The sequence below is a fragment of the Triturus cristatus genome, chromosome 1_2 (assembly GCF_964204655.1).
Source record: "Triturus cristatus chromosome 1_2, aTriCri1.1, whole genome shotgun sequence".
Lineage (NCBI taxonomy): Eukaryota > Metazoa > Chordata > Amphibia > Caudata > Salamandridae > Triturus > Triturus cristatus.
This window is the reverse complement of record NC_140580.1, coordinates 139,114,303-139,141,613: the sequence shown is the minus strand read 5'-3', so window position 1 is coordinate 139,141,613 and position 27,311 is coordinate 139,114,303. Positions and strand designations below refer to the sequence as shown.

Below are 27,311 nucleotides of genomic sequence, written 5' to 3'. Positions count from 1 at the left end.
TTTTTAAATGATCTATGGTGAAGCCTTATCACAAACTAAATACAGAGTGAAACTGTACTACACAATTAGGGAGCTCATTTATCAACTAAGAATAGTCCTTTGTTCTGCTCAGGCTGAAACATATCACAGCTAGTGGGTAATCGACACTTATTTACTCAATAGATCTTAGAATACTTTAAAAAATGTTAATCCTTAAAATGAAATGATAATATTTGGAAATTATGAATTTCACTTAGATTCTAGTGACAGAAAGTTAGCATTTTACAATTCAACCAAAATAAGCAGTTTAAGCTTAGCTTAAGGAGGGGTCTGATTGTTTTTTTTCAGAGCATGAGAGCCAATGTGCACAGACTGTCATCAGGGGTTGCAGGTCGATACTAGAATGTAACCGCACCGAGTGCCGGGTTACACCAGGGCTAAGACGGATGGACTTGAGTGAGCTCAGGAGATTGCAAGCAGAGATGGACCTGGGCTATTTATTGGGAAGGATTAGATCCAAGCTTGGCACAGTCAATCTTAAATTGTGACATTCCTGGACGACTCATACTTCGTTCCCTTTGTTGTAACTTAAGTGCAAGGATGTAGGTTTCTCAGTCTATGCTTCAGGTTACAGAATCAGTGTGGTTTCAGTGTTTCAGAAACGTCAGTAGGAGATCTTTATTGTTACATAAAGCCTGGAACTTTATAGGGTGCTACATTCAGAGGAAAGGTAAACTAAATAAAGAATGAAAGAACCAGATTGACCAAAGTGTCACCAAACAAAGCCGCCAACTCCGCCACTCTGATCGAAAACCTCGCCAACCTCAGCCAACTCGTCACCGCACCCACCCACGCCACAGGCCACACACTGGATGCCGTCTTCTCCACAAGCACCCACGTCGCCTTCGACCACACCTCCGAACCCCACTGGACCGACCACCGCTGCATCCACTTCACCTTCAAAAAACCAACCACGCAACATCGAACCCAACAGCTGCCTCGCCGCTGCTGGATCAAAGTCACCGAAGAACAGCAGACCACCACCCTCGCCCAGAACCCACCCATCAACCCCACATGCCCTGACGCCGCAGCCCACAACCTCAGACAGTGGATCGACGACTGCGCCAACACCCTCGCCCCACTCAAGAAACCATCCAACAGCCACGTCACCAAGAGAGCCAGCTGGTTCACCGACGAGCTTCTAACCTCCAAACGCGCCTGCCGTAAGCTGGAGAAGAAATGGCTCCACAAACGAACGCGAGAAAACCAGGCAGCCCACAAGGACGCCACCCACAGACACCACCTCATCAGACTAGCCAAGAGATCCTCCTTCAAAGACCGCGTGGATAACAATGCACACGACAGCAAAGAGCTCTTCCGCATCGTAAAAGAACTCTCCAATCCCAACGCCAGCACCAACGACATCCCGCCCTCACAAGAACTGTGCGACTCACTGGCCATATTTTTCCACCGCAAGATCGCTGACATCCACGACAGCTTCAACACCACGATTGCACCAACGATGCACGACTCCACCCCCCCGCGATCACCAACAGCGCCAACCGCCTGACCTCCTAGGCCAACATCAACGACGACGAGACACGCAAGATCATGAACTTCATTCACTCAGGATCTCCGTCAGACCCATGCCCACACCACGTATTCAACAAAGCAGACGCGGCCATCGCACCCCAACTACGGAAGGTCATCAACATCTCCTTCGAAAAAGCGACATTTCCGGAAAGCTGGAAGCACGCCGATATCAACGCCCTCCTCAAAAAGCCCATGGCGGACCCCAAGGACCTCAGGAACTTCCGACCCATCTCCCTGCTCCCATTCCCGGCGAAGGTCATTGAGAAAATCGTCAACTTTCAACTGACCCGCCACCTCGAAGACAACATCCTGGACCCGTCCCAATCCGGATTCAGACAAAACCACAGCACCGAGACAGCCCTCATCGCCACCACAGACGACATCAGACGCCAACTGGACAACAGAGAAACATCAGTCCTCATCCTCCTGGACCTGTCAGCAGCATTCGACACGGTCTGCCACCGCACCCTAAAGACACACCTCCAAGAAGCCGGAATCCAAGAGAAGGCCCTTGACTGGACCACGTCCTTCCTCTCCGGCAGAACCCAGAGCGTCCGCCTCCCACCCTTCCGGTCAGAAGCCACCGACATCATCTGTGGCGTCCCCCAGGGCTCATCCCTCAGCCCGACGCTGTTCAACATCACCATGGCCCCCCTCGCACAAGTGGCCTGCCACCACAACCTCAACATCATCTCCTACGCCGACGACACCCAGCTCATCCTCTCCCTCACACCGCCAAAACCAACATCCACGAGGGTATGAAGGCCATCGCCGACTGGATGAGGAGCAGCCGTCTGAAACTGAACTCGGACAAGACAGAGGTCCTCATCCTCTGACCCACCCCCTCAGCCTGGGACAACTCCTGGTGGCCGACCGCTCAAGGGGACAGCACCGACACCCACCTACCACGCACGCAACCTAGGATTCATCCTCGACTCCTCCCTCCTGCTACAACACCCTACGCACGCTCCGCCGGATCTACAAGTGGATCCCAACCAAAACAAGAAGAACAGTGACACAGGCCCTCGTCAGCATTAGACTGGACTACGGCAACGTACTCTACACAGGAATTCCAGCCAAACACCAACGGCGGCTACAACGCATCCAAAACGCCTCCGCCCGACTGATCGTCAACGCCCCCCGCCGCAGCCACATCACCCCCCTCCTGAGAGACCTGCACTGGCTCCCCATTGACAAGAGGATCACCTTCAAGCTCCTCACCCACATACACAAAGCACTCCACAACACCGGACCAGCCTACCTGAACAGCAGACTCAGCTTCTACGCTCCCACCCGCCAGCTCTGCTCCGGCAGCCTCGCCCTCGCAGCTGTCCCCCGCATCCAACGTACGACTGCCGGCGGCAGATCCTTCTCCTACCTCGCCGCCAAGACCTGGAACACCCTCTCAACCCACCTACGACAGACACAAGACCTACTCGCCTTCAGAAGACTCCTCAAGATCTGGCGGCATTCCCCCCCCTCTCCCTCAGCGCCTTGAGACCCTCACGGGTAAGTAGCGCCCTTTACAAATACCCTGATTGATTGAAACACAGCGCAGCTGCATTGCGTGAGAAGGAGAGAGCAGGAGAGCACCTTATCTACAGACATGTGGCACTCTCCTCCCATCTCCCCAACGCCAGTGCAGAAATATGCTGCTGAGCGCCAAGCACACAGCTTTGCGGCATAGTGCAAGGGTTTGCATGAGTCTAGCATAGGTTTTGTACTGGAAGGGTTCCCTTCCTGTACCCAATACAAAATATTATGACTAGACAACTTTAAAAACTTTTCCTACTTTATGTGTGCTCTACAGTGGAGCATACATGCAAAGTCAGACAAGAAAGGAGAAATTAAAACACTTCTTTTAACACCTGCTTTCAAGTGGCATTAATTTCTGGCACAAAACCCCTTCTACTATTGTTAAATGGTAGAGGTTTGCACAGTGCTTAATTTGTAAATAAACAAGTGCCAGAGCCTCATCAGGAGGCCACTGCAGATTGCACCAACCATTGCCCCTGCCAGGGCTGCCAAAGACAATACCCACACAGCCACTTACAATCATACGCCTACAAGTGCAACAATGTAGACTATTCCAGGCCCCCAAAACTATAAGAATGTCTTGGGTGACAGATGTTAGCCATTTTTAATCTAGATTGAAATTAATAAACAACTATTGTGTTGATATTTAAATTAGATACACAGCACCACTAAGTGGTAGATCATAAGAGACATTGTTGACAGCAAAGTGCCTGTGCCAAGCACCAGAAACCACCAGCTCAAATTAAGCAGTGGCTTGCATCAAAATCCATGGATGGTTGCATGGAAATGCCTACGTACCACCCATGGAACACCCCCTTAACACTAAGCAACACAAAGCAGTGCTTTGAGCTGCTTTGCGTTACTCCTAGGCAACCTTTCAGCGCAAAACAAGTTTTGGGTTGGAAAGTTAAAAAAAACAAGTTTGCACTGATTTGGGTCACTTCTGGGATGCAAACTCAGCACAAAATGTTTGCAAATCATGGCCAAAGAGAGACACATGAGCCCTTCAAGCTCTACAAAACCTTTTCAAGAATTTGAGGAGACATGTAAGAACTGTCATCTCGTCATTAAGTCATATATTGACATTCTGGGGCATTTCTTAGAAGACGCTAGGGCAAGGCATAACTTACTTAACCCCTTCAGTGCCACGCCCTTTCCCCGCCCTGTGCCGGGCGTTGCATTAGCGGGCGGGGTTCATGACGAGATAGTCTCGTCATGGGCACAGCGCAACCGTGCTCCATGACGAGACTATCTCGTCATGGGCACTGAAGAGGTTAAGAAAGCCCCCCCATTCACATCTTTTCTAAAATACACAGTATCCCTGAGCTGAAAAGTGGCACGAGGCTAGCTTTTCAATAAAGCTAGAATCTCAAAAATTATGTTTTGTGAAATTATGTTTTTAATTGATAAAGAAGGCAAACGGTGACATTCCTCACAACAGGGAAATCTCTCTCACTCTTGGGCAGAGTATAACTTGGCCAGAAGTGTGTAAATCCCCCAGTGCCACCCGACCCTAATACTCCCTAAGGATGGCTAATCACCGGATGGCAACACCCTCCTAAATATTTAATGGGACGAGAGTGATTATTTTAATTGGCTCATTCAATCACAGTCCCCAATCAGGCACCTTTTTTGCATGGCTGCCTACATTTTTACTAACTTATTAGCCAACAATTAAGATGTCAGATGGCTTGCATTGCTGTGATATAATTGGACGATGGTTTCCATGGCTCTTCTCGATGAAGAGGCTTGGCCTTACCTTGGCTTTCTGCATCACAGTCCCTTTTCCTGCGGTCATGATGGACATTGGGCGGTTTTTTAAAGCAGTTGCCGAGTTCACAGGTGAACAGTCAGAAGCATGAACCGGGCTGCCAGAGATTTTTACCTGCATGTAGAAAAAAACACCATCGATTAATACACTGACATTAAAACAAGAGTTTATCAGCTCTTTACAAGATATAGTGAAAGAGACCCTGCAACAATACAACAACCAAACAATTCAACAACAAAACTAGTGAAGATTTAGGATGAAAAGAGCCTAGCGACAGCTTGCAACTTTAACATGTTTTGGCATTTTCTGATACGAATGGTGAATTTTAAAAAAAATTGTGCCACCGCTCTTTATGCTCACTACAACATAATTGAGCATGCAGTTCCCTCCCATAAACACTTTTCAATTGTTCATCAAACAAATCATAGGTAAGGAAAATGATTTATTCAGCTCTAAATTAAGCATCCTTAGCTTTTTTCTAAACCAGCGAGTTTCCAGATGTCAAAGTCGGTCAACAATAATTGCTAGTAAGTCATAATCGCTTACAGCAGAAAATTCAACATCCAATGAAAAATTATGATGGCTTAAAGAATTACATTCAAAACATTTCGGTGTAGTAGGAAATTGGGTTACTGGTTGTGGGGTGGGGGGGGGATTGAGGGGAGGGGGGGTTGTTAAAAACCCTAGTCAAGCAGGAGCAACAATTCCTGTCAGGGTGAAGTCAGAAGGAAACCCAAATTGACCTGTGCTTTAACGCTCTGTTAGCTTGGCACGAAAGTAGGTCAGATTAATTTAGAGGCAATGTTTAAGGTATTTATGCAGCACTTCAAACAGTAATAAATTGAAAACACAACACAAGAAAACTCCCACACCAAATTAGAAAAAGAGAGTTACATTAAATAAATTATTTGAGACCAAATTGACAAAAGTCCAATCAGTAGAACCGGAGATATGCAATTTTAAAGATATAAGTGAAAATAGCACCTAGAAACACTAATTGCCAACAGTGGCTATCTGGCAGCGCCGGACCAGCAATAAAGTCCCAAGTTCAGGTCAACTGCGCTGCAGCACGGGGTGGATAAGGGGACCAAGTTAGGACCGCTGAACAAAGTACCTTAAATCCTGGTTTGCAGAGCCCTGAAACATCCTGCATTGAGGGTGTGTCGCGCAGTGGAGATTCCAAGGATCAGCAGCGCTACGATGCAGAGTTCTGCATTGTCATTAAGTATGCCATTGACCAGGGTCTTGAGAAGTGAAGTCCAGCATCATAGATGTATTGTGCACCAGCGGCCCTAAAGAAGCTGCTGCCTGAGATGTGAAGTCCTGCATCATTGTCGTGGATGCTGTTGATGACGTGCTTGCAATGTGAAGGCCTGCGTTGAGGACATGCTACACAGCAGTGGTTCTGAAGAAGCTGTGATACAATGCCCTACATCAGCAATGAATCATGCAGCGGTGGTTCTGAAGCAGCTGCAAGGAGATGCGGCGCACTGCATCAGTTCTGCTCACTGGACCACAGCTTGGCTGGCAAAGCACGTTCAGGCCCACTTCCATAGGTCCAGGACTGGTGTGACACCACATGGAAGGCAAGACTCATAGCAAGTAGAGTACAGGTGCAGGGTTCCTGATGGTTGGCCCTTTTCTGTCCCTGAGGCTCTGATCAGGAGGTCAGACAAATAGCCCTTGGAGTCACCCTTATGGTCCCGGGATCAAGGATGCAGTCTTTTCACTCAGGCAGCAGAGCAAAATAGTAGCAGTTCTTCTGGCTAAGCAACACAGCAGTCCTTCTGAGTCTTTCACATGTCCAGAGGCGTGCTGAAGAGTTGGATCTGGTGCCCACTTTGAAGTAGAGAAGGTTCTGGAGGTTTCCACTCCCAGAGGTGTTTGGAATTTTCTTTCTCCCTACTCTGGCCCCAGGTTGGCTGGGGTCACAAAAGACTAGTGTCGAAACCCTTTGTGAGTGTGCTGAGCAGAGATTTTGTGACATGCAAGTGTGGTAGGTGAAAGGCTGTTCCCCTCATCAAGTCAAAGATAGCCCATCCTGCCAACAAATATTTCCCTTTGTCTCACTGTCTGGGAGCAATATAGAAAGAACAACTGTCCGCTACATCTAGTCATGTGACCCAGGTTAAAGGCACCAAATGGTTGGGACAATAAAATGCAAATTTTTGCCAACTTTATAAATGCCAATTTTTACCACTTTTCAGAATTGTGACTTAAAATCCGACTTTACCATTAAAAAGGGCTTTAAATTGCAATTCTTTAGACACCAAACTCAACATTCCTATCTGCTCCCAATTGAAAGTTATCACAAAGGTAATATGGCAATAAAACCCAATGTTCTCCTACAGGAGAGGCAAGCCTTGCTGTATTGAGAAACGAATGTAAGAGTTTTTCACTATTAGGACATGTCCAACTTTTCACATACACTGCACCCCCCTCTCTGGGCTGTGTAGGGCCTACTGTAGGATATATATATATATATATATATATATATATATATATATATATATATATATATATTACCTACTGGCGGTCGCCAGTAGGTAGTTATAGTTAGGACCCTGTTTCCATAGGAAAACCGCAACATTCTATTTGGAATAACTTTGGCGCCAGTCGACGAATCCTCGCGAAATTTTCAAAACTAATGGGGCGCTACGCTCCACTCCTACCCTGAAAGTCTCGGGGGGATTCGTCAAGCGGGGGCTGAGAAAAAAGGGGGTCCCAAAACGCGTTTTTCCCATGCATTTTTCCATAGGACCTTTAGACACAGCTACAGCCCGAACGGCTGAACAGAGTTACTTGAAATTTGGCAGAGAGGTAGTCTACAGGTCAAGGAAGTGCCTTTTGTAGGTCTGGTGTAAATCTGTTCAGTAGTTCCTGAGAAAATAGCATTTAAATCAATATATATATCTGTGGCAGCTTACGGTGCGCTTACCGTGCGCTTACGGTAAGCTTACCGTACGCGTACGGTGCTGTGCGCGAGCGCGATTCTGATTGGCTGTTAGATCTTAGTAAACATTCGAATCAGTAGAAACCAGGAAGCGGCGGCCGCCATTTTCTCTCTCGCACTCTGAGGGGGGGAGGAAAAACAAAGGGTGAAAACATATAAAGAGGCAGGTTTGACAGCTCCCAACCACCCAGTCTTGATTATGGTGTCCCAAAAGAACCCCCAAAGGCAAAAAATGAAATTTATTTTTTTTTCGAAAAAAGGCCGATTACGCTTACCGTACGCGTACGGTAAAAATGAATTATAAAAAAACACATTATCCACACTATCCCACCCCCGTGTGCAAAAGTTGCCCGCATGGCACCTTTTGTGCATGGCATATAATATAACAGATCATTTAATTGATTAACTTTCATAACGAAGCGCATAATATGTCCTCCGTGAGCGGACGGTGCGCGAAGCGCATCGTGAGTACATTGCCCATCCAGCGTAACGTGGGCACGCGGTGCGCATAGCGCACCGCGTGCCCACCGTGCGTGCACGGCACTAACTGCGTAAAGTGGGCGCGCGGTGCGCGAAGCGCACCGCGTGCTCACCGTGCGCGCACGGAACGAACTGCGTTAAGTGGGCGCGCACGCCACGAACGGCGTAAAGTAACTTAGCATTTAAAAAACCGTACAAATTCACTGAAAAAACCATAGGTTTCACACACGTTATAGTTAGGAATTAGCATTTAAAAAACCTTGCAAATTCACTGGAAAAACCATAGGTTTCACACATGTTATAGTTAGCTGGAGATTTTACTCATCAAAAAACCAATGAAATTCCCCCGTTATAGTTAGTGCAGGCAACTATAACTCACGCGACCGCAATCCTCTGCTGATGACATATGTCTTTATGAAAAAAAAATATTTGTAATATATGTATAGCTAAAATTTAATGGAAGAAGACATGGGCAAATAAGTGTCTAAATACAGTATTAGCATCAGCAGAGGATTGCGGTCGCGTGAGTTATAGTTGCCTGCACTAACTATAACGGGGGAATTTCATTGGTTTTTTATGAGTAAAATCTCCAGCTAACTATAACATGTGTGAAACCTATGGTTTTTTCAGTGAATATATATATATTCTACTGGCGGTCGCCAGTAGATAGTTATAGTTACAACCTAGTTTCCATAGGAAATCTCAAAATTCTATTTTGAATAACTTTGGCGCCAGTTGACGAATCCTCGCGAAATTTTCAAAACTAATTGGGCGCTCCGCTCAGCTCCTACCCTGAAAGTCTCGGGTGATTCGTCAAGCGGGGGCCGAGAAAAAGGTAGGGTCCCAAAACGCGTTTTCCCCATGCATTTTTCCATAGGACCTTTAGTCGCAGCTACAGCCCGAACGGCTGAACAGAATTACGTGAAATTTGGCAGAGAGGTAGCCATAAGGTCAAGGAAGTGCCTTTTGCAGGTCTGGTGTAAATCTGTTCAGTATTTCCTGAGAAAATAGCATTTAAAAGCATATCAATATCTACACGCGCGCCCCGTGCGCGCACCCTGCCGTGCGCGAGCGCAATTCTGATTGGTTGTTAGATGTCGGTAAACATTCGAATCGGTCGAAACCAGGAAGTGTCCGCCGCCATTTTGTCTCTCGCAGTCTGTGGGGGTGAAAAAAAAAGGTGGAGATCGTGAAAAGGGGGCAGAGTGGACAGTTCCTGACCCCCTAGCCTTGGTCAGGGGGTCACAGAAGGACCCCCAAGGGAGAAAAAACCGATATATATATATTTTTTTTTTAATCGCACGGTGCGCGCACCTCGCGATTTAAAAAAACAAACAAAAATTCACGGTGCGCGCACGGTGAAAAACCTGAAAAAAAAAAATAATAAAGACATAACTTAGCATTTAAAAAACCGTTCAAATTCACTGAAAAAACCATAGGTTTCACACACGTTATAGTTACGAATTAGCATTTAAAAAACCTTGCAAATTCACTTAAAAAACCATAGGTTTCATACATGTTATAGTTAGCTGGACATTTCACTCGTAAAAAACCAATGAAATTCCCCCGTTATAGTTAGTGCAGGCAACTATAACTCACGCGACCGCAATCCTCTGCTGATGACGTCAGATATTACATCACTGATGACATATGTGTCTTTATGAAAAATAAATATTTGTAATATATGTATAGCTAAAGATTAATGGAAGAAGACATGGGTAAATAAGTGTCTAAATACAGTGATGTAATATCTGACGTCATCAGCAGAGGATTGCGGTCGCGTGAGTTATAGTTGCCTGCACTAACTATAACGGGGGAATTTCATTGGTTTTTTACGAGTGAAATGTCCAGCTAACTATAACATGTGTGAAACCTATGGTTTTTTAAGTGAATATATATATATATATATATATATATATATATATATATATATATATATTTCTCACCAAAAGACAAATCACGCAGCACTCTCCTAGGGGGTAGATTTCACAAATGGTTTATTTCTCTAGCAAGCCATTACTCCTTCCACCACCAACGCATTTCAACCAACAGGTCTTGATCACAGTGCAAACAGGAGTCCCTCTACAGTTTCACTTATTTATACTATACACCCAGTTAGCACATTATGGTGCATTCTGGGACTAGTAGTTTTAACATGTCAATTACACCCAATTTGTGACTCAAATAACTATATATATACACATTGTCACCTTTGTCAATAAACAGATTGTTAACAAGGATTATTCAAAGGAAAGTTGTCACTAAGGGTGTTCGGCACTTATCCCCGTTAGAGTAATGATAAATCTTTATTATTTGAGTATAGTACATGAGGCAGAATATATTTTGTGTAGCACCAATTATAAGAATGAAATTGAAGTCACTGAGACAGAATTTCAAATCGCTCCCATGGGAACCCAAACCCGAGTATAAAGATTTATCATTACTCTAACGGGGATAAGTGCCGAACACCCTTAGTGACAACTTTCCTTTGAATAATCCTTGTTAACAATCTGTTTATTGACAAAGGTGACAATGTGTATATATAAAGTTTTTTGAGTCACAAATTGGGAGTAGTGGACATGTTAAAACTACTAGTCCCAGAATGCACCATAATGTGCTAACTGAGTGTATAGTATAAATAAGTGAAACTGTAGAGGGACTACTGTTTGCACTGTGATCAAGACCTGTTGGTTGAAACGCGTTGGTGGTGGAAGGAGTAATGGCTTGCTAGAGAAATAAACCGTTTGTAAAATCTACCCCCTGGGAGAGTGCTGCGTGATTTGTCTTTTGGTGAGAAATAGAAATTCGAGGCTAGTCCTGCCTCGCCACGCGCACCAGCTGTGCAAAGTGCACCCTTCGTGTGGGACAACATTGGTGGCTAATTAAATAAACGAAGGAGTGCCCGACCTCTGTGTTTTCCGGACGCCGAAAGAACATGAAGACTGCCAGGAATGTTGTTTGAAGTTCGCGCTGGTTGCTACCAGGGCGTGGATTAAAGAACCGGCAGTTCAAAAGAGTGTTTTGGCAGAGTGGAAAAAAGGAAAACACATTGTAGAGATATGAGGTGGTCTAATGGTTATGAGGGTGGAGCGTAGTGGGAGGAGGAAGAGGAGGACTGCCCGGCAGGAAGGGGCAGAGCAGGGGCGGAGTGAGGGCAGTGAGAGTAGGGCCACGCTTATGGAAGGTTAGGAATAAAGAGCTCTAAAAGAATCCATCGTGTCTGTCGTCATTTAATGCAACGAAGACACGACACACATCCGATCATCCGGCTCGCACCACAGAGGGAGTGTAATATGATGCAAATGCCGAATGGAACACAGCGCTACCTCGGATGAAAGAAGGTGAGAGCGCGGCATTTTACAAATGAGAGCTGAGGAACGAGGGTCGCAGCGAGTGACAAAGGGAGAATTAAACACGCACAGTATACGGTATACAAACTGCATGTGTCCCTGAAAAAATTGAGTCGCTACCCGGGGGTTTAACGGAGAACAATCTGTGCAAATGAGCCATTGAATAACTGGTAACTCCTCCTTCCAGTACAGGTTGTGATCTCAGCCTTAACACATGAGGCATAGATTATTTGTCTACCAGGTTTGTCAATGAATTTTTGTGTGCACCATAATTATGGAAGAAATAGCTATCAAGCGCTCGCAAAGAGCTGAAATAATGTTCCAAAGGGGCAGTAAGCCAATGATAAACCGGAAAAAAAAAGATAGAGAGAGCAACACAGGTGACATGACTCTTAAACAACTGTACATTCAATTGGAAAGGAAGTTAAAAAGGGAAATAACTAAAACCTGGGAAGTTCTCACTCTGGAGAAATACATTGCATGTGAGAGGGTGCTAAGGGGCCTCCGCATCTTCACTCTACCCAACCACTCTGAGACTCGACCGGAAATGCTGGGAGAATATTAATATGCAGTGTTCGCATAATATGATGCCAATAATAGTCAAAAAATCTGCAAAAATCGATGTGGATGAACTACATAAAGAAATAGCTGAGTTGGAGGCTTGTATCCTTGCATTAAACCAAGAAGATGAATCTAAAAAATTAAGAAAGGAGATGGAACGCAATTTAGACAAGTACGAGAGTGAGGTCTAAGAACGCAAGGAGCGTAAGTTCCGCAGAGATGAGCATGACTATGAAACTGCCACAATTTTGACCTTTGCCAAACGGTTAGAAGCGTTAAAACAACAAATACGCTCAAATAAAAAACAACCGTTGGAGTCCCCCAATACAACTCAAAGTGAGTCGGATACAGATTTCAGTGAAGGAGAGGGACAATCCACAACTGGACAACACACCTCTTTTTTAGACAAAATGAAATTAATGTATCTAGACCAGCAAACGCCAAGAGGAAGAGGGAGAGGACGGGGTATGGGACGGGGGAGAGGAAGAGGAAGATCCCAAGTAAAAGGCAGGGACGAAAAACCAGAAGTCGTCGTCGAAAATCAAGAAGTTATCACCTGCGCAATCGGGTGACAAAGAACTAGAATATCCAGAAATGAAGGAACCTTACTTGATTATTCTATCTAAACATGTCTTAACGAGAGCGGAGGAAAGCCTCTTGAACAAGGGATTAACTTTTTGTCCGGAAAAACACTTCGATCTTGTAGAGACCAAAATAGATTTATACAAGCATGTGCGTAAACTCAAACTGGCTAAGTTCTTTAACAAACAAAATCAATCAAATATGGAGGAAAGTATGAACCAGAATGATAAGGTCCAGAAGGAACTTACCATCGCAGAAATTAATAGCCTAAGGACAGCATATGGTCTGGTCAATGAGACAGAAGAGGAAGACATCTCAGATTCACAAATCCTGCAAGAAATGGGCATCAGAACTGATGTACATCCAATTACTTAATTCAGGGAGAAGTCAAAATGTTGTCCCTCTTTACATCTGGGCAATCAGATAGATACATTTTATGACCTAGTATCGGCGGACCTGGAAAAATTAAATTATGTGAAACAGGGACATCTCAAAGAAAATCTAAGCCAATCAGAACGGCTAGCATTGGAATTGCTCATAAAGAATACATCAATAGAAATAAAACCCGCCGATAAAAGGGGTAACATAGTCATTTTAGATAAAGAGGATTACAACGCCGAGGTTATGAGGCAATTAAATGATGCAAATAATTATGAGAAACTGAAGAAAAATCCGGTGAATGAATTGGTCAAAGATCTGAATATGAAATTGAAAGAATGGCAGGATAAAGGTCTACTTAGTGAACAAGAAGTTCAATTTTTAAGGAATGATGCACCTATAATTCCAACCATATACTTTCTCCCGAAAGTGCACAAAACCTTGAAGAAACCTCCGGGGAGGCCCATTATTTCCAGTTGTGAATCACTCTATCAGAATGTCCCCATATACGCTGATGTTATGTTATGTTAGAAAAACTTATACAGCGCACGGTTACCCTGAGGTGTCCTGGCGCTTGCTGCAGTCCTCCTGACTCAAGGTTACGGTCAAAAGATGTTTAAAACAGCCATGTTTTCAATGCTTTCCTGAATGCAAATAAATCCTTAGAATTTCTCAAACTGAAAGGGAGCTCATTCCAGGCCTTGGCTACCCCAGCAGAAAAGCTTCTGCCTCCCCATCTAACTCTTTTTATAGTCGGTACTACTGTTAATTTTGCTCCCGACGAGCGTAAAGATCTTCTGGGCACATATCACTGAACTCGTTGTTTCAAAGAAAATCTAAGCCAATCAGAACGGCTAGCATTGGAATTGCTCATAAAGAATACATCAATAGAAATAAAACCCACCGATAAAAGGGGTAACATAGTCATTTTAGATAAAGAGGATTACAGCGCCGAGGTTATGAGGCAATTAAATGATGCAAATAATTATGAGAAACTGAAGAAAAATCCGGTGAATGAATTGGTCAAAGATCTGAATATGAAATTGAAAGAATGGCAGGATAAAGGTCTAATTAGTGAACAAGAAGTTGAATTTTTAAGGAATGATGCACCTATAATTCCAACCATATACTTTCTCCCGAAAGTGCACAAAACCTTGAAGAAACCTCCGGGGAGGCCCATTATTTCCAGTTGTGAATCACTCTATCAGAATGTCTCCATATACGCTGATGTTATGTTATGTTAGAAAAACTTATACAGCGCACGGTTACCCTGAGGTGTCCTGGCACTTGCTGCAGTCCTCCTGACTCAAGGTTACGGTCAAAAGATGTTTAAAACAGCCATGTTTTCAATGCTTTCCTGAATGCAAATAAATCCTTAGAATTTCTCAAACTAAAAGGGAGCTCATTCCAGGCCTTGGCTACCCCAGCAGAAAAGCTTCTGCCTCCCCATCTAACTCTTTTTATAGTCGGTACTACTGTTAATTTTGCTCCCGACGAGCGTAAAGATCTTCTGGGCACATATCACTGAAATTGTTGTTTCAGATGGACTGGACCTGTGTCCTGAAGGGCTCGGAAGACTAAACAAAGAGTTTTGAAAAGGGCTCGTTTTTTTAAAATCTACCCCCTAGGAGAGTGCTGCGTGATTTGTCTTTTGGTGAGATATAGAAATTCGAGGCTAGTCTTGCCTTGCCATGTGCATATATATATATTAACTACTGGCGGTCGCCAGTAGGTAGATATAGTTAGGACATATTTTCCATAGGAAATCCGCAAAATTCTATTTGGAATAACGTTGGCGCCGATTGACGAATCTTCGCGAAATTTTCCAAACTTTTGGCCAGCTCCGGTCCACTCCTAGCCTGAAAATTTCACAGTGATTCGTCAAGCGGGGGCCGAGAAAAAATGGGGGGTCCCAAAACGCGTTTCCCCCATGCATTTTCCTTTAGGACCTGTTGACGCAGCTACAACCCGAACCGCTGAATGGAATTACACCAAATTTGGCAAAGAGGCAGTCCTCAGTTCAGACTCGTTCCGTTCAGTAGTTCCTGAGAAAATCAAAAGTAAAATCTTAGATATATCTATGGCCGCGGAGGATCCGCGCACCCTCCCCGCACCTAGCGCGCACCCTGCCGTGCACGAGCTGTATTCTAATTGACTGTCAACACTCCAGATCAGGAAGTGTTGGCAGACATCTTGTGCCTCGGTAGAACCGAGGCACAAGAAACCTATAAAACAAACGCCAAAAACGCAAAAAGGGGGCAGGGTAGAAACACCCTGACCCCCTAGGCCTGCTCAGGGGGTCCCACAAGGACCCCCAGGGCCAAAAAAAGCATTTATTTTTTTTGTTTTTTTAAATCGGCGAGATTCGCGCACACAGCGCGAATTTCGGCCGGAAAAAAAAAAAGAAGCGCGAGGCTCCCACGCTACTTTGGTAATTGGCCCCTGGGGGGGCCAAATCCCTGGGCAGAATTAAAAAAAGTGTGGGTGCGGCCTGAGGTGATATGTGTGCAAACACGCCCTGTGGTGCGTTTTAAGTAGGGGAATTAATTCCTCTTCAAACCTGAGGTCCCCTAGGGGCCAACTAGCCCACCAGGTACCTCCAGTAAGTGCCACGGAGCTGCGTTGCAGAGTGTTGTAAAAAGGGACATGGCCTCTGAACACCTCTCTGCAACGCAGCTCCCTGGCGCATACTGGAAGTACCTGGTGGGCTAGTTGGCCCCCAGGGGACCTCTGGATTGAAGAGGAATTAATTCCCCAACTTAAAACGCGCCACAGGGCATGTTTGCACACGTCACCTCAGACCCTGCCCCCTTCCTTCACCATTGTACAAATATTCCTCTAAAATCAGCCGAACTACGAATTCCAATTTACTCACCTGTTATCAGGAGAGAACCCAGTGCTGCATCTTTTAGACCAGCACTGACCCTGAAAAGTAATTCTAAGCGTACTTACCAGTAACTTGTATTTCCTTCCATAGGAATCCATTGTGTGGTTTTCACCAGAAAAGTTTGTGTCCATTTTTGAAACTTACAAATATTCCTCTAAAATCAGCCGAACTACGAATTCCGATTTACTCACCTGTTATCAGGAGAGAACCCAGGGCTGCATCTTTTAGCCCAGCACTGACCCTGAAAAGTAATTGTAAGCGTACTTACTAGTAACTTGTATTTCCTTCCATAGGAATCCATTGTGTGGTTTTCACCAGAAAAGTTTCTAAGTGTCCAATTTTGAAACGTACAAATATTCCTCTAAAATCAGCCGAACTACGAATTCCGATTTACTCACCTGTTATCAGGAGAGAACCCAGGGCCAAATCCCGGGGGCAGAATTAAAAAAAAGTGTGGGGGGGCCTGAGGTGATATGTGTGCAAACACGCCCTGTGGCAAGTTTTAGGTAGGGGAATTAATTCCTCTTCAATCCAGAGGTCCCCTAGGGACCAACTAGCCCACCAGGTACCTCCAGTAAGTGCCACGGAGCTGCGTTGCAGAGTGTTGTAAAAAGGGGCGTGGCCTCTGAACACTTCTCTGCAACGCAGCTCCCTGGCGCATACTGGAGGTACCTGGTGGGCTAGTTGGCCCCCAGGGGACCTCTGGATTGAAGAGGAATTAATTCCCCAATTTAAAACGCGCCACAGGAAGTGTTTGCACACGTCACCTCAGGCCCCACCCCCTTCCTTCACCATTGTACAAATATTCCTCTAAAATCAGCCGAACTACGAATTCCGATTTACTCACCTGTTATCAGGAGAGAACCCAGGGCTGCATCTTTTAGCCCATCACTGACTCTGAAAAGTAATTCTAAGCGTACTTACCAGTAACTTGTATTTCCTTCCATAGGAATCCATTGAGTGGTTTTCACCAGAAAAGTTTCTAAGTGTCTATTTTTACAAACTAAATATATTCCTAAAAAATCGTCTGTATGACTTAAACACATTATTTCAACTGTTTACAGGAGATTGGCCAGTGCTGGATCCAGGATCCACCACAGAGTAAGAAAAAGTAACGATAACAATACTTACCTGCTTAGTGAATTTTCTGCCATTGGATAACATTAGTGATTCTATGTGAACATTTTTCTAAGTGTCAACTTTTAAAATACAATAATATTCCTTAAAAATCACTACTGTAACCAAAAGGCTTTTACTCAACTGTTTACAGGAGATGTCCAAGGACTGAATTTAGGATCCAGTCCTCTGGTTAGAAAAGTAATCCATAAAGTAACTAATTGCATTTGACTAGAAATTCACATTGCGCTCAATATTGCATTGTGTTTGAAATTGTGTTGCCCATTGCAACAACTGTAACTACTGTACTTAAAAGTCTATTTCCTATTTGCAAAGTATTTAAACTAAAGTAATTAATTCTGAGAAAGTATATTTTGTATTGTAATGTATAATGTAATTTAAAAAATAAAATATCTAAAAATAAACAGTTTACAAAATGTAGTAAATCAGTATCAAAATAATCAGTATAACAATTAATACATTAAAATTTGTCATTTACAAAACCTTTGAAATTCACTGAAAAAACCATAGGTTTCAGGCCTGATATAGTTAAGGATTAGCATTTAAAAAACCTCAGTGATGTCATTTGAGATGTCATCAGTGATGTCACTGACCATGTCATGAATGATGTAATATGTGACATCATCAGCAGTGGATTGCGGGCGCGCAAGATGTTGTTAGTACAACTAACTATATCGGAGGAATTTCAATGGTTTTGTTCGAGTGAAATGTCCAGCTAGCTACAACACCCCTGAAACCTATTGTTTTTTCAGTGAATTTCTAAGGTTTTTTAAATGCTAATTCCTAACTATATCAGACCTGAAACCTATGGTTTTTTCAGTGAATATTATATATATATATATATATATATATATATATATATATATATATATATATATATGTATATATGTATATTTGAAAGAGGGTTGGGCCTGGTAAGAGGTTTATTTTGCCAGGTCGAAATGGCAATTTAAAAATGTACTCACAAGCTGCAATGGCAGGCTTTAGACAGGTTTAAAAGGCTACTTAAGTGGGCGGCACAATCAGTGTTGCAAGCCCACCAGTAGCATTTAATTTACAAGCCCTGGGTGCAAGCAGCACCTCTTTGCTAGGGACTTACAAGCAAATTAAATGTGCCAACTGGGTGCAAGCCAACTTCATAATGTTTTAGGGAGAGAGCACAAGCACTTTAGCACTGATTAGCAGTGGTAAAGTGCACATAGTCCTGAAAGTCAAACGAGTTCAGAAAACAGGAGGGTGAAGGCAAAAAGTTTGGGGATGACCCAGCAGAGACGGCCATGTCCTACAAGACTTATCACAGTTTCGAACATTAGAAGGCTGAGAGCTGCAATGAAGACAATGGAGTGCTGAGGGCCATTAATGGCTTCCCTAGATTCTGCTCCAGCTTTCCAATATTTGTCTTTATGTTTTCCCCTTTTTAAGTTAGAACACTCAACCATGAGTGAGTGTTCTAATAACACTATAGCAGTTGCATTTTGGGGTATACCAGCCCTTAAAAAGGCCCCTTGCTCATAACTGACCTGATCCACATGCTATGAAGGAAAGTGCATTTAACAACCAGTATAATGATATACCACGGTTTACATAGTGCTGTAGTCAGCAGGCCTTTTACTGCAGAAAGTGCCATACATTTACCTCTGAAAACTACAAACAGCTCAAACTTGATACAATCTCCAGCCAATAATTCGTCCAATGCAAACTGAAGAACACAGTTCATCATCATAACTCAAAGCATCTTTTCCCTGCACTGCAGCAGTTCGCTGAGTGTACAGTCATACATTCAGTTGAACTGAAAGTCACTGCTCAAGGTCTGCTAAGACTACTGACAGCAAGATCAATGAAATGCACAGGTCAGGCACACACAACCCAGATCATACATGTGAATTGCTTCATAGATAGAGGGTCTTGCGTACTACTGGGCATTTCGCTAACAGAGGGTGTAAATTGTACACTTGCCGGGCAGTTGTCAAAAGTCAGTGTGACTGATTTTGCATCACAAAATGAAAATTCAGAGGAGGTTGCAAAACATCCACATCAATAATATTAATGAAGCAGGACACAGTTTGCCACCCACATATGAATGAAAGCAAACACAGGGATGGAGTTCCACAAGGCGCAACATACCTTGATTTCAGTGTTCGCATTCCGGATAGGAAAACAGTGTTGCGCCTTACATGCCCTCCTCCCCGGGGCCAGCAGTGATGATTTCTAAAGGGGAAGTTGTACCAATGGAACAACTTTCCCCTTGTGAATGAGATATCAGCCTAAGTTAGGTATTTGTATCTGATCAATGATTTGTGTTTGCGATCACAGTCACAAAACCTTGATACACACCACGCAGCCACCTAAATATGAAAAGGATACCCCTCCTATTTACAATTCTTAATAGGTCATAAAACCCCTCTCTTGCTCCCTCTTTGCAGCAGGAAACCATGATGATCAAACTGTCCAGTGATGCACATAGTATCTCAAAGTCTTGCTGTGCTCCAGGACATATTGGTTCATTGGACTATATATTCCTACAGTATGTACAGTATAATATTTTTTAGTTTTGTTCAATGGATAGATGATGTACACATTAACTCATACTGTGGGAATGATCCTTTAAACATATAGTTACAAATAACTCCTAAGGAAACATTTCTTTATGATGTATACACTCAGGTTCCCTCGTGAGATACAGGTCTGTCCTCATTTGTTTCTAAGGAGAAAACAAATCAATGCACACTAAGGCAAGTCAAACAGTCATTACACTGTATAGCTAAGTCAATCCAACATTTGAGTCCACCAATAAATATATTTGGTAAATGAATCAACAACTTCACACTACAGATGAATCATTCCAAACATATTGCAACGTGGCAATCAATACACCCAATGTCCGAGACATTCATTTGATACAAGCAAAATATGCTTTCAGAAATAAATCTGTGCACACTAGAGAAGGAACAGTGGGTTCACACTGCAAAAGGCAACTGGTCAATGAACATTACAACCAAATCAAGAAATGCACACTAAAGCTCGCTTAATACACTCCACAAGGCTCATTTAAAACATACTGCACGAGTCAATAAATGAATACACACTGTGCCTAGGTAAAAACATAAACGTGAAGTTGTGTTGAGTCAATAAAATGATGCACTCTTCAATTGAATGGATCAAAACACACTTCAATTTACTCTATCAATACATACATACCACGCAATTAATGTCAAATACAGCTGAGTTTATCAAAGTAGACTAGAGCAAAATTCATCAAAGCACACTACAGCAGAGTGAATGTATGCACAGTGGAACTGAATCACTCAACTCACACTACAATTGAGTAAATCAAGCTGCGCCCACTCTATTGAAGTAAACGTATTAATGCACATAACAGCAGAGGCAACTGATTGATAAAATCTTAGATTTGTCCTCCCATTGTGGTAGAATGGGTTAATTCTATGTCAAAGTAAAGTCAACAAATTTAGAGTACGAGTCTCACATACACAAATCAATGGGTGATGGCCAAGGGAAACCCCAAACTCCTTTGTGTGCCCTGTGATCTTACATTTGCACTGGCCCCTTCTAGGATGATGGAGTCTACTGCAGTGCCGAGAGTGACCGGACCGGATTCAGCCTTCCGCAGGTTCTCCTTTATCTCCATCATGCTCAGCTCCAAGTCCACTCTCCTGTTCTCTTTTGCTTTGCTCTCCTCGTCTATCTCCCTTAGCTTCTCTTCAAGGGTGGACAGCACCTCTTTTTCTGGAAGAGAAATGAAAGAGATTTTGATAAGATGACTCAAGAGCTTTTGTGTGGGCTTACTGACCATATGATTTCGATCTAACAGTATAACCCCTCCTCAAAGAAAGATGATCATGTTTACATCCAAACAAACTTCTTCTCTGGTAAGGGGCCCAGCAACAGGAACACATTCAATGGCCTCCCATTAAAATATTTCAGGACTTTTGTTAGCTCCTTAAGGTGGTAGATACCTGGCGATGGTCCTTCAAACTACACTTTCTAAATTTAAAAATCAGAGATAAAATAGGACTTTCTGGATAAAAAAAACACAGCCTCAAGAATAGCTCCGGGAAAACACTCTCTCATACACTTTATTAGAGCAAGGGATCCCTCGCCACAACCTGCAGTCCAATCCTTAATTTGAGTTTCCAATCAAATACTTTTAAGGTATCGCCTGAAACCGTGCATGTGAGGTCACTTGTGAGACATTTTCTGCCCATTGGTTTGCCTCAGCATCACTCAGTTTCTTAATTCTCTGTCAGTGCCTGCTGGCCTTACTTTTGCTGTGTGTGGTTTTCACTTCCCTGGTACATGTCTCCAAGTAGTGCTTCTTTGCCCATTGTCCTTCCAAAGCTTGTGCTTTCGGGGCTACTTTTTCTTGTATTTTAAGCACTCCATAGGAATGCATGTGAAGTGACCTGGTTCCATAGGTTGATGTGACACAGCAGACGTAGCCAGTATATATATTTAGGTTATTTATTAAGATAGTAAAGTCCATAGTATAGCCCCACCAGGAGCAGCATGCTAGCTGCTCAGCCCATCCTCTCCTAACTGTCTCACACCACACCAACCTCCAACATTCCAGTCACGTCAACATTCCACATGGAACTCTCACACTGGCTGAGCAGCTATTTACAAGATACAGGAGAACAATAATAACCTTACATAAGGATACTACAGCATGTTTGGAGGCTATTTCCCCTGACCGTATTTCTCTCTTTCAAGAGCTTTTTTTGTTTGTTTATTAACGGGTTACATGAGTACCAGTTACATTACATAAGACCACACTTGGAGATTAAGTTATGTCATTTACTATGTCATGAGTGATATAATATGTGAGGTCATAAGCAGTGATTGGTGGAAGCACACGTTAAAGTTAGCTCAATGAACTACAACTGGTAAATTTCAGTGTTTGTCTTGTTTTAAAATGATAGTTTATATGTTATTACAATTGCTAACTATAACACCACTTTAACCTTTAGTTTTTTCAGTGAATTTCTAAGGTTTTCTTTTAATGTAAAGTAAAATTTATTACCATGCCTAACACGAACTTAATTTTAACCTTATTTTTCATTTTATTTACAGTGAATGTCTGGGTTTTTGGTCATACTCAACTAACTCCCTCACTTAGCATACCTTTTAGCAAAGCAGTAGCAGGCAGCATGCAACACTAGTGTGTTTGGACCTCCCCTTTTCTCAGCTAAGGCTTGATGGATCACCCTGAAACTTTTCAGGAAGGAGCTGAGGTGAATGTAGTTTCGTTTTGTGAAGATTTGTAAAAACCTCACTAAAGGTATTAGCAAAACAAAAAACACTCTTTGTATGGATACTCTGACCTAAGTAGAACTACGCAGTTATAAATATATATATTACCTACTGGCGGTCGCCAGTAGGTAGTTATAGTTAGGACCACGTTTCCATAGGAAATCCGCAACATTCTATTTTGAATAACTTTGGCACCGGTCGACGAATCCTCGCGAATTTTTCAAAATAGGTGGGGCGCTACGCTCCGCTCCTACCCTGAAAGTCTCGGGGGGATTCGTCAAGCGGGGGCTGAGATAAAAGAGGGGTCCCAAAACGCGTTTTTCCCATGCATTTTTCCATAGGACCTTTAGACAGGGCGACAGCCCGAACGGCTGAACAGAATTACTAGAAATTTGGCAGAGAGGTAGTCCTCAGGTCAAGGAAGTGCCTTTTGTAGGTTTGGTGTAAATCTGTTCAGTAGATTCTGAGAAAATAGCCTTTAAATCAATATATATATCTGAGCCAGCTTACGGTGCGCTTACGGTACGCTTACCGTACGCGTACGGTGGCGTGCGCGAGCGCGATTCTGATTGGCTCTTAGATCTTAGTAAACATTCGAATCGGCCGAAACCAGGAAGCGGCGGCCGCCATTTTCTCTCTCGCACTGAGAGTGATTTCTAAAATATAAAGCCCAAAAACATGTAAAGGGGCTGTTTAGACAGCTCCCACACACATAGCCATGTTGAGGGAGTCCCCAAAGTTCCACCAAGGCCAAAAACGGAATTTTTATTTTTTCGGTAATTTCGCCGATTACGCTTACCGTACGCGTACGGTAAAAAATTAAAAAAATAAATAAATTATCCACACTCTCTCCACCCCATGTGCAATTGGTGCCCGCAGGGCACCAATTGTGCATGGCTTATTAATGATGAGATAAACTAAAATATTAAAAAAAATAATAATAAAAAAAAAAATTATCCACACTCTCTCCACCCCGTGTGCAATTTGTGCATGGCTTATAAAATATACGAAAAATTAAAATATTACCTTTCAAAACGAAGTGCAGCATATGTCCTCCATCTGCGCACGGTGCGCGAAGCACATCGTGCGTACATGGCCCATCTAGCGTAACGTGGGCACGCGTGTGCACGGCACTAACTGCATAAAGTGGGCGCGCGGTGCGCGAAGCGCACCGCGTGCTCACTGTGCGCGCACGGTGCGCGAAGCGCACCGTGCGCGCACGGAACGAACTGCGTTAAGTGGGCGTGCACGCCACGAATGGCGTAAAGTAACTTAGCATTTAAAAAACCGTACAAATTCACTGAAAAAACCATAGGTTTCACACACGTTATAGTTAGGAATTAGCATTTAAAAAACCTTGCAAATTCACTGAAAAAACCATAGGTTTCACACATGTTATAGTTAGCGGAAATTTTACTGATAAAAAACCAATGAAATTCCCCAGTTATAGTTAGTGCAGGCAACTATAACTCACGCGACCGCAATCTTCTGCTGATGACATATGTGTCTTTATGAAAAAAAAATATTTGTAATATATGTATAGCTAAAAATGTATGGAAGAACACATGGGCAAATAAGTGTCTAAATACAGTGTTAGCATCAGCAGAGGATTGCGGTCGCGTGAGTTATAGTTGCCTGCACTAACTATAACCGGGGAATTTCATTGGTTTTTTATCAGTAAAATTTCCGCTTACTATAACATGTGTGAAACCTATGGTTTTTTCAGTGAATATATATATATATATATATATATATATATATATTACCTACTGGCGGTCGCCAGTAGGTAGTTATAGTTAGGACCCCTTTTCCATAGGAAATCCGCAACATTCTATTTTGAATAACTTTGGCACCGGTCGACGAATCCTCGCGAATTTCTCAAAATAGGTGGGGCGCTACGCTCCGCTCCTACCCTGAAAGTCTCGGGGGGATTCGTCAAGCGGGGGCTGAGATAAAAGGGGGGTCCCAAAACGCGTTTTTCCCATGCATTTTTCCATAGGACCTTTAGACAGGGCTACAGCCCGAACGGCTGAACAGAATTACTAGAAATTTGGCAGAGAGGTAGTCCTCAGGTCAAGGAAGTGCCTTTTGTAGGTTTGGTGTAAATCTGTTCAGTAGATTCTGAGAAAATAGCCTTTAAATCAATATATATATCTGAGCCAGCTTACGGTACGCTTACCGTAAGCTTACCGTACGCGTACGGTGGCGTGCGCGAGCGCGATTCTGATTGGCTGTTACATCTAAGTAAACATTCGAATCGGTCGAAACCAGGAAGCGGCGGCCGCCATTTTCTCTCTCGCACTCTGAGGGGGGGGGCTGTAAATAAAGGCAAAACACATATAAAGGGGCTGTTTAGACAGCGCCCATGCACATAGCCATGTTAGTTGAGTCCTCAAAGGCCAAAAACGGTAAATTTTTATTTTTTGAAAATTTCGCCGATTACGCTTACCGTACGCGTACGGTGCGCTTACGCTAAAAATTTTAATAAAAAAAAAAAACACTCTCTGTGCATGGCATATTATTGTCATCACTTACAAATTAAATTTAACAGATTACCTATCACAAGGAAGCGCATAATATGTCCTCCATGTGCGCACGGTGCGTAACGTGGGCACGCGGTGCGCGTAGCGCACTGCGTGCCCACCTTGCGTGTATGGCACTAACTGCGTAAAGTGGGCGCGCGGTGCGCGAAGCGCACCGTGCGCGCACGGAATGAACTGCGTTAAGTGGGCGCGCACGCCACAAATGGCGTAAAGTAACTTAGCATTTAAAAAAACGTACAAATTCACTGAAAAAACCATAGGTTTCACACACGTTATAGTTAGGAATTAGCATTTAAAAAACCTTGCAAATTCACTGAAAAAACCATAGGTTTCACACATGTTATAGTTAGCTGGACATTTTACTGATAAAAAACCAATGAAATTCCCCCGTTATAGTTAGTGCAGGCAACTATAACTCACGTGACCGCAATCCTCTGCTGATGACATATGTGTCTTTATGAAAAAAAATATTTGTAATATATGTATAGCTAAAATTTAATGGAAGAAGACATGGGCAAATAAGTGTCTAAATACAGTATTAGCATCAGCAGAGGATTGCGGTCGCGTGAGTTATAGTTGCCTGCACTAACTATAACGGGGGAATTTCATTGGTTTTTTATCAGTAAAATGTCCAGCTAACTATAACATGTGTGAAACCTATGGTTTTTTCAGTGAATATATATATATACACACATATATATATATTATCTACTGGCGGTCGCCAGTAGATAGTTATAGTTACAACCCAGTTTCCATAGGAAATCTCAAAATTCTATTTTGAATAACTTTGGCGCCGGTTGACGAATCCTCGCGAAATTTTCAAAACTAATGGGGCGCTCCGCTCAGCTCCTACCCTGAAAGTCTCGGGGTGATTCGTCAAGCGGGGGCCGAGAAAAAGGGGGGTCCCAAAACACGTTTTCCCCATGCATTTTTCCATAGGACCTTTAGTCGCAGCTACAGCCCGAACGGCTGAACAGAATTACGTGAAATTTGGCAGAGAGGTAGCCATAAGGTCAAGGAAGTGCCTTTTGCAGGTCTGGTGTAAATCTGTTCAGTATTTCCTGAGAATATAGCATTTAAAAGCATATCAATATCTATACGCGCGCACCGTGCGCGCACTGTGCGCGCACCCTGCCGTGCGCGAGCGCAATTCTGATTGGTTGTTAGATGTCGGTAAACATTCGAATCGGTCGAAACCAGGAAGTGTCGGCCGCCATGTTGTCTCTCGCAGTCTGAGGCGGTGAAAAAGAAAGGTGGAGAACGTGAAAAGGGGGCAGAGTGGACAGTTCCTGACCACCTAGCCTTGGTCAGGGGGTCACAGAAGGACCCCCAAGGGAGAAAAAAACATTTTTTTTTTTTAAATCGCGTGGTGCGCGCACGGTGAAAAACCTGGGGGAAAAAAATTAATAAATAAATAACTTAGCATTTTAAAAAAACGTACAAATTCACTGAAAAAACCATAGGTTTCACACACGTTATAGTTACGAATTAGCATTTAAAAAACCTTGCAAATTCACTTAAAAAACCATAGGTTTCACACATGTTCTAGTTAGCTGGACATTTCACTCGTAAAAAACCAATGAAATTCCCCCGTTATAGTTAGTGCAGGCAACTATAACTCACGCGACCGCAATCCTCTGCTGATGACGTCAGATATTACATCACTGATGACATATGTGTCTTTATGAAAAATAAATATTTGTAATATATGTATAGCTAAAGATTAATGGAAGAAGACATGGGTAAATAAGTGTCTAAATACAGTGATGTAATATCTGACGTCATCAGCAGAGGATTGCGGTCGCGTGAGTTATAGTTGCCTGCACTAACTATAACGGGGGAATTTCATTGGTTTTTTACGAGTGAAATGTCCAGCTAACTATAACATGTGTGAAACCTATGGTTTTTCAAGTGAATATATATATACATACACACACACACACATATATACTGTCAACTAATGTCAACAAAAGTAACTTTCTGCTACTAAATATTATATGGTGTTTGTCACCTTTGCATCCTGCTATCGTCTCTTTCAGCTCGCGCCTCTCCTTCCGAATCAGGGCCAACTGAGAGCGGAGTTCTTCCTTCTCCTTCTCCAGCTTGTCTTTCTCCTCCTTCAGACGCTTGACATCAAACTCCATGCGGTTCTTTCCCAGCTTATTTTCCACAGATGCTGCAAACAGTAACATAAGTGCAAAACAAGACTAAGGGTCAAATAAAAAAAGAAAGGTAAAGAGCTTGTAAAGTATGCCTCTTATTTAAGAGCATGTCCAAAACCTATGGAGGACAT

The 27,311-nt window shown here is 43.3% G+C and overlaps 1 protein-coding gene across 1 annotated transcript in view; it reads right to left on the bottom strand.

The window, feature by feature from the left end:
• The window catches only part of AFAP1L2 (actin filament associated protein 1 like 2), a 509,415-nt gene that overhangs the window by 7,099 nt on the left and 475,005 nt on the right, over window positions 1-27,311 (bottom strand). Inside the window, exons 16-18 of the mRNA XM_085603289.1 lie at window positions 27,030-27,194; window positions 20,758-20,951; window positions 4,868-4,993 (exon numbers count right to left, since the gene is read on the bottom strand). Of these exons, the coding sequence (XP_085459415.1) occupies window positions 4,868-4,993; window positions 20,758-20,951; window positions 27,030-27,194 (485 nt within the window). The remainder of the gene's footprint in view (window positions 1-4,867; window positions 4,994-20,757; window positions 20,952-27,029; window positions 27,195-27,311) is intronic.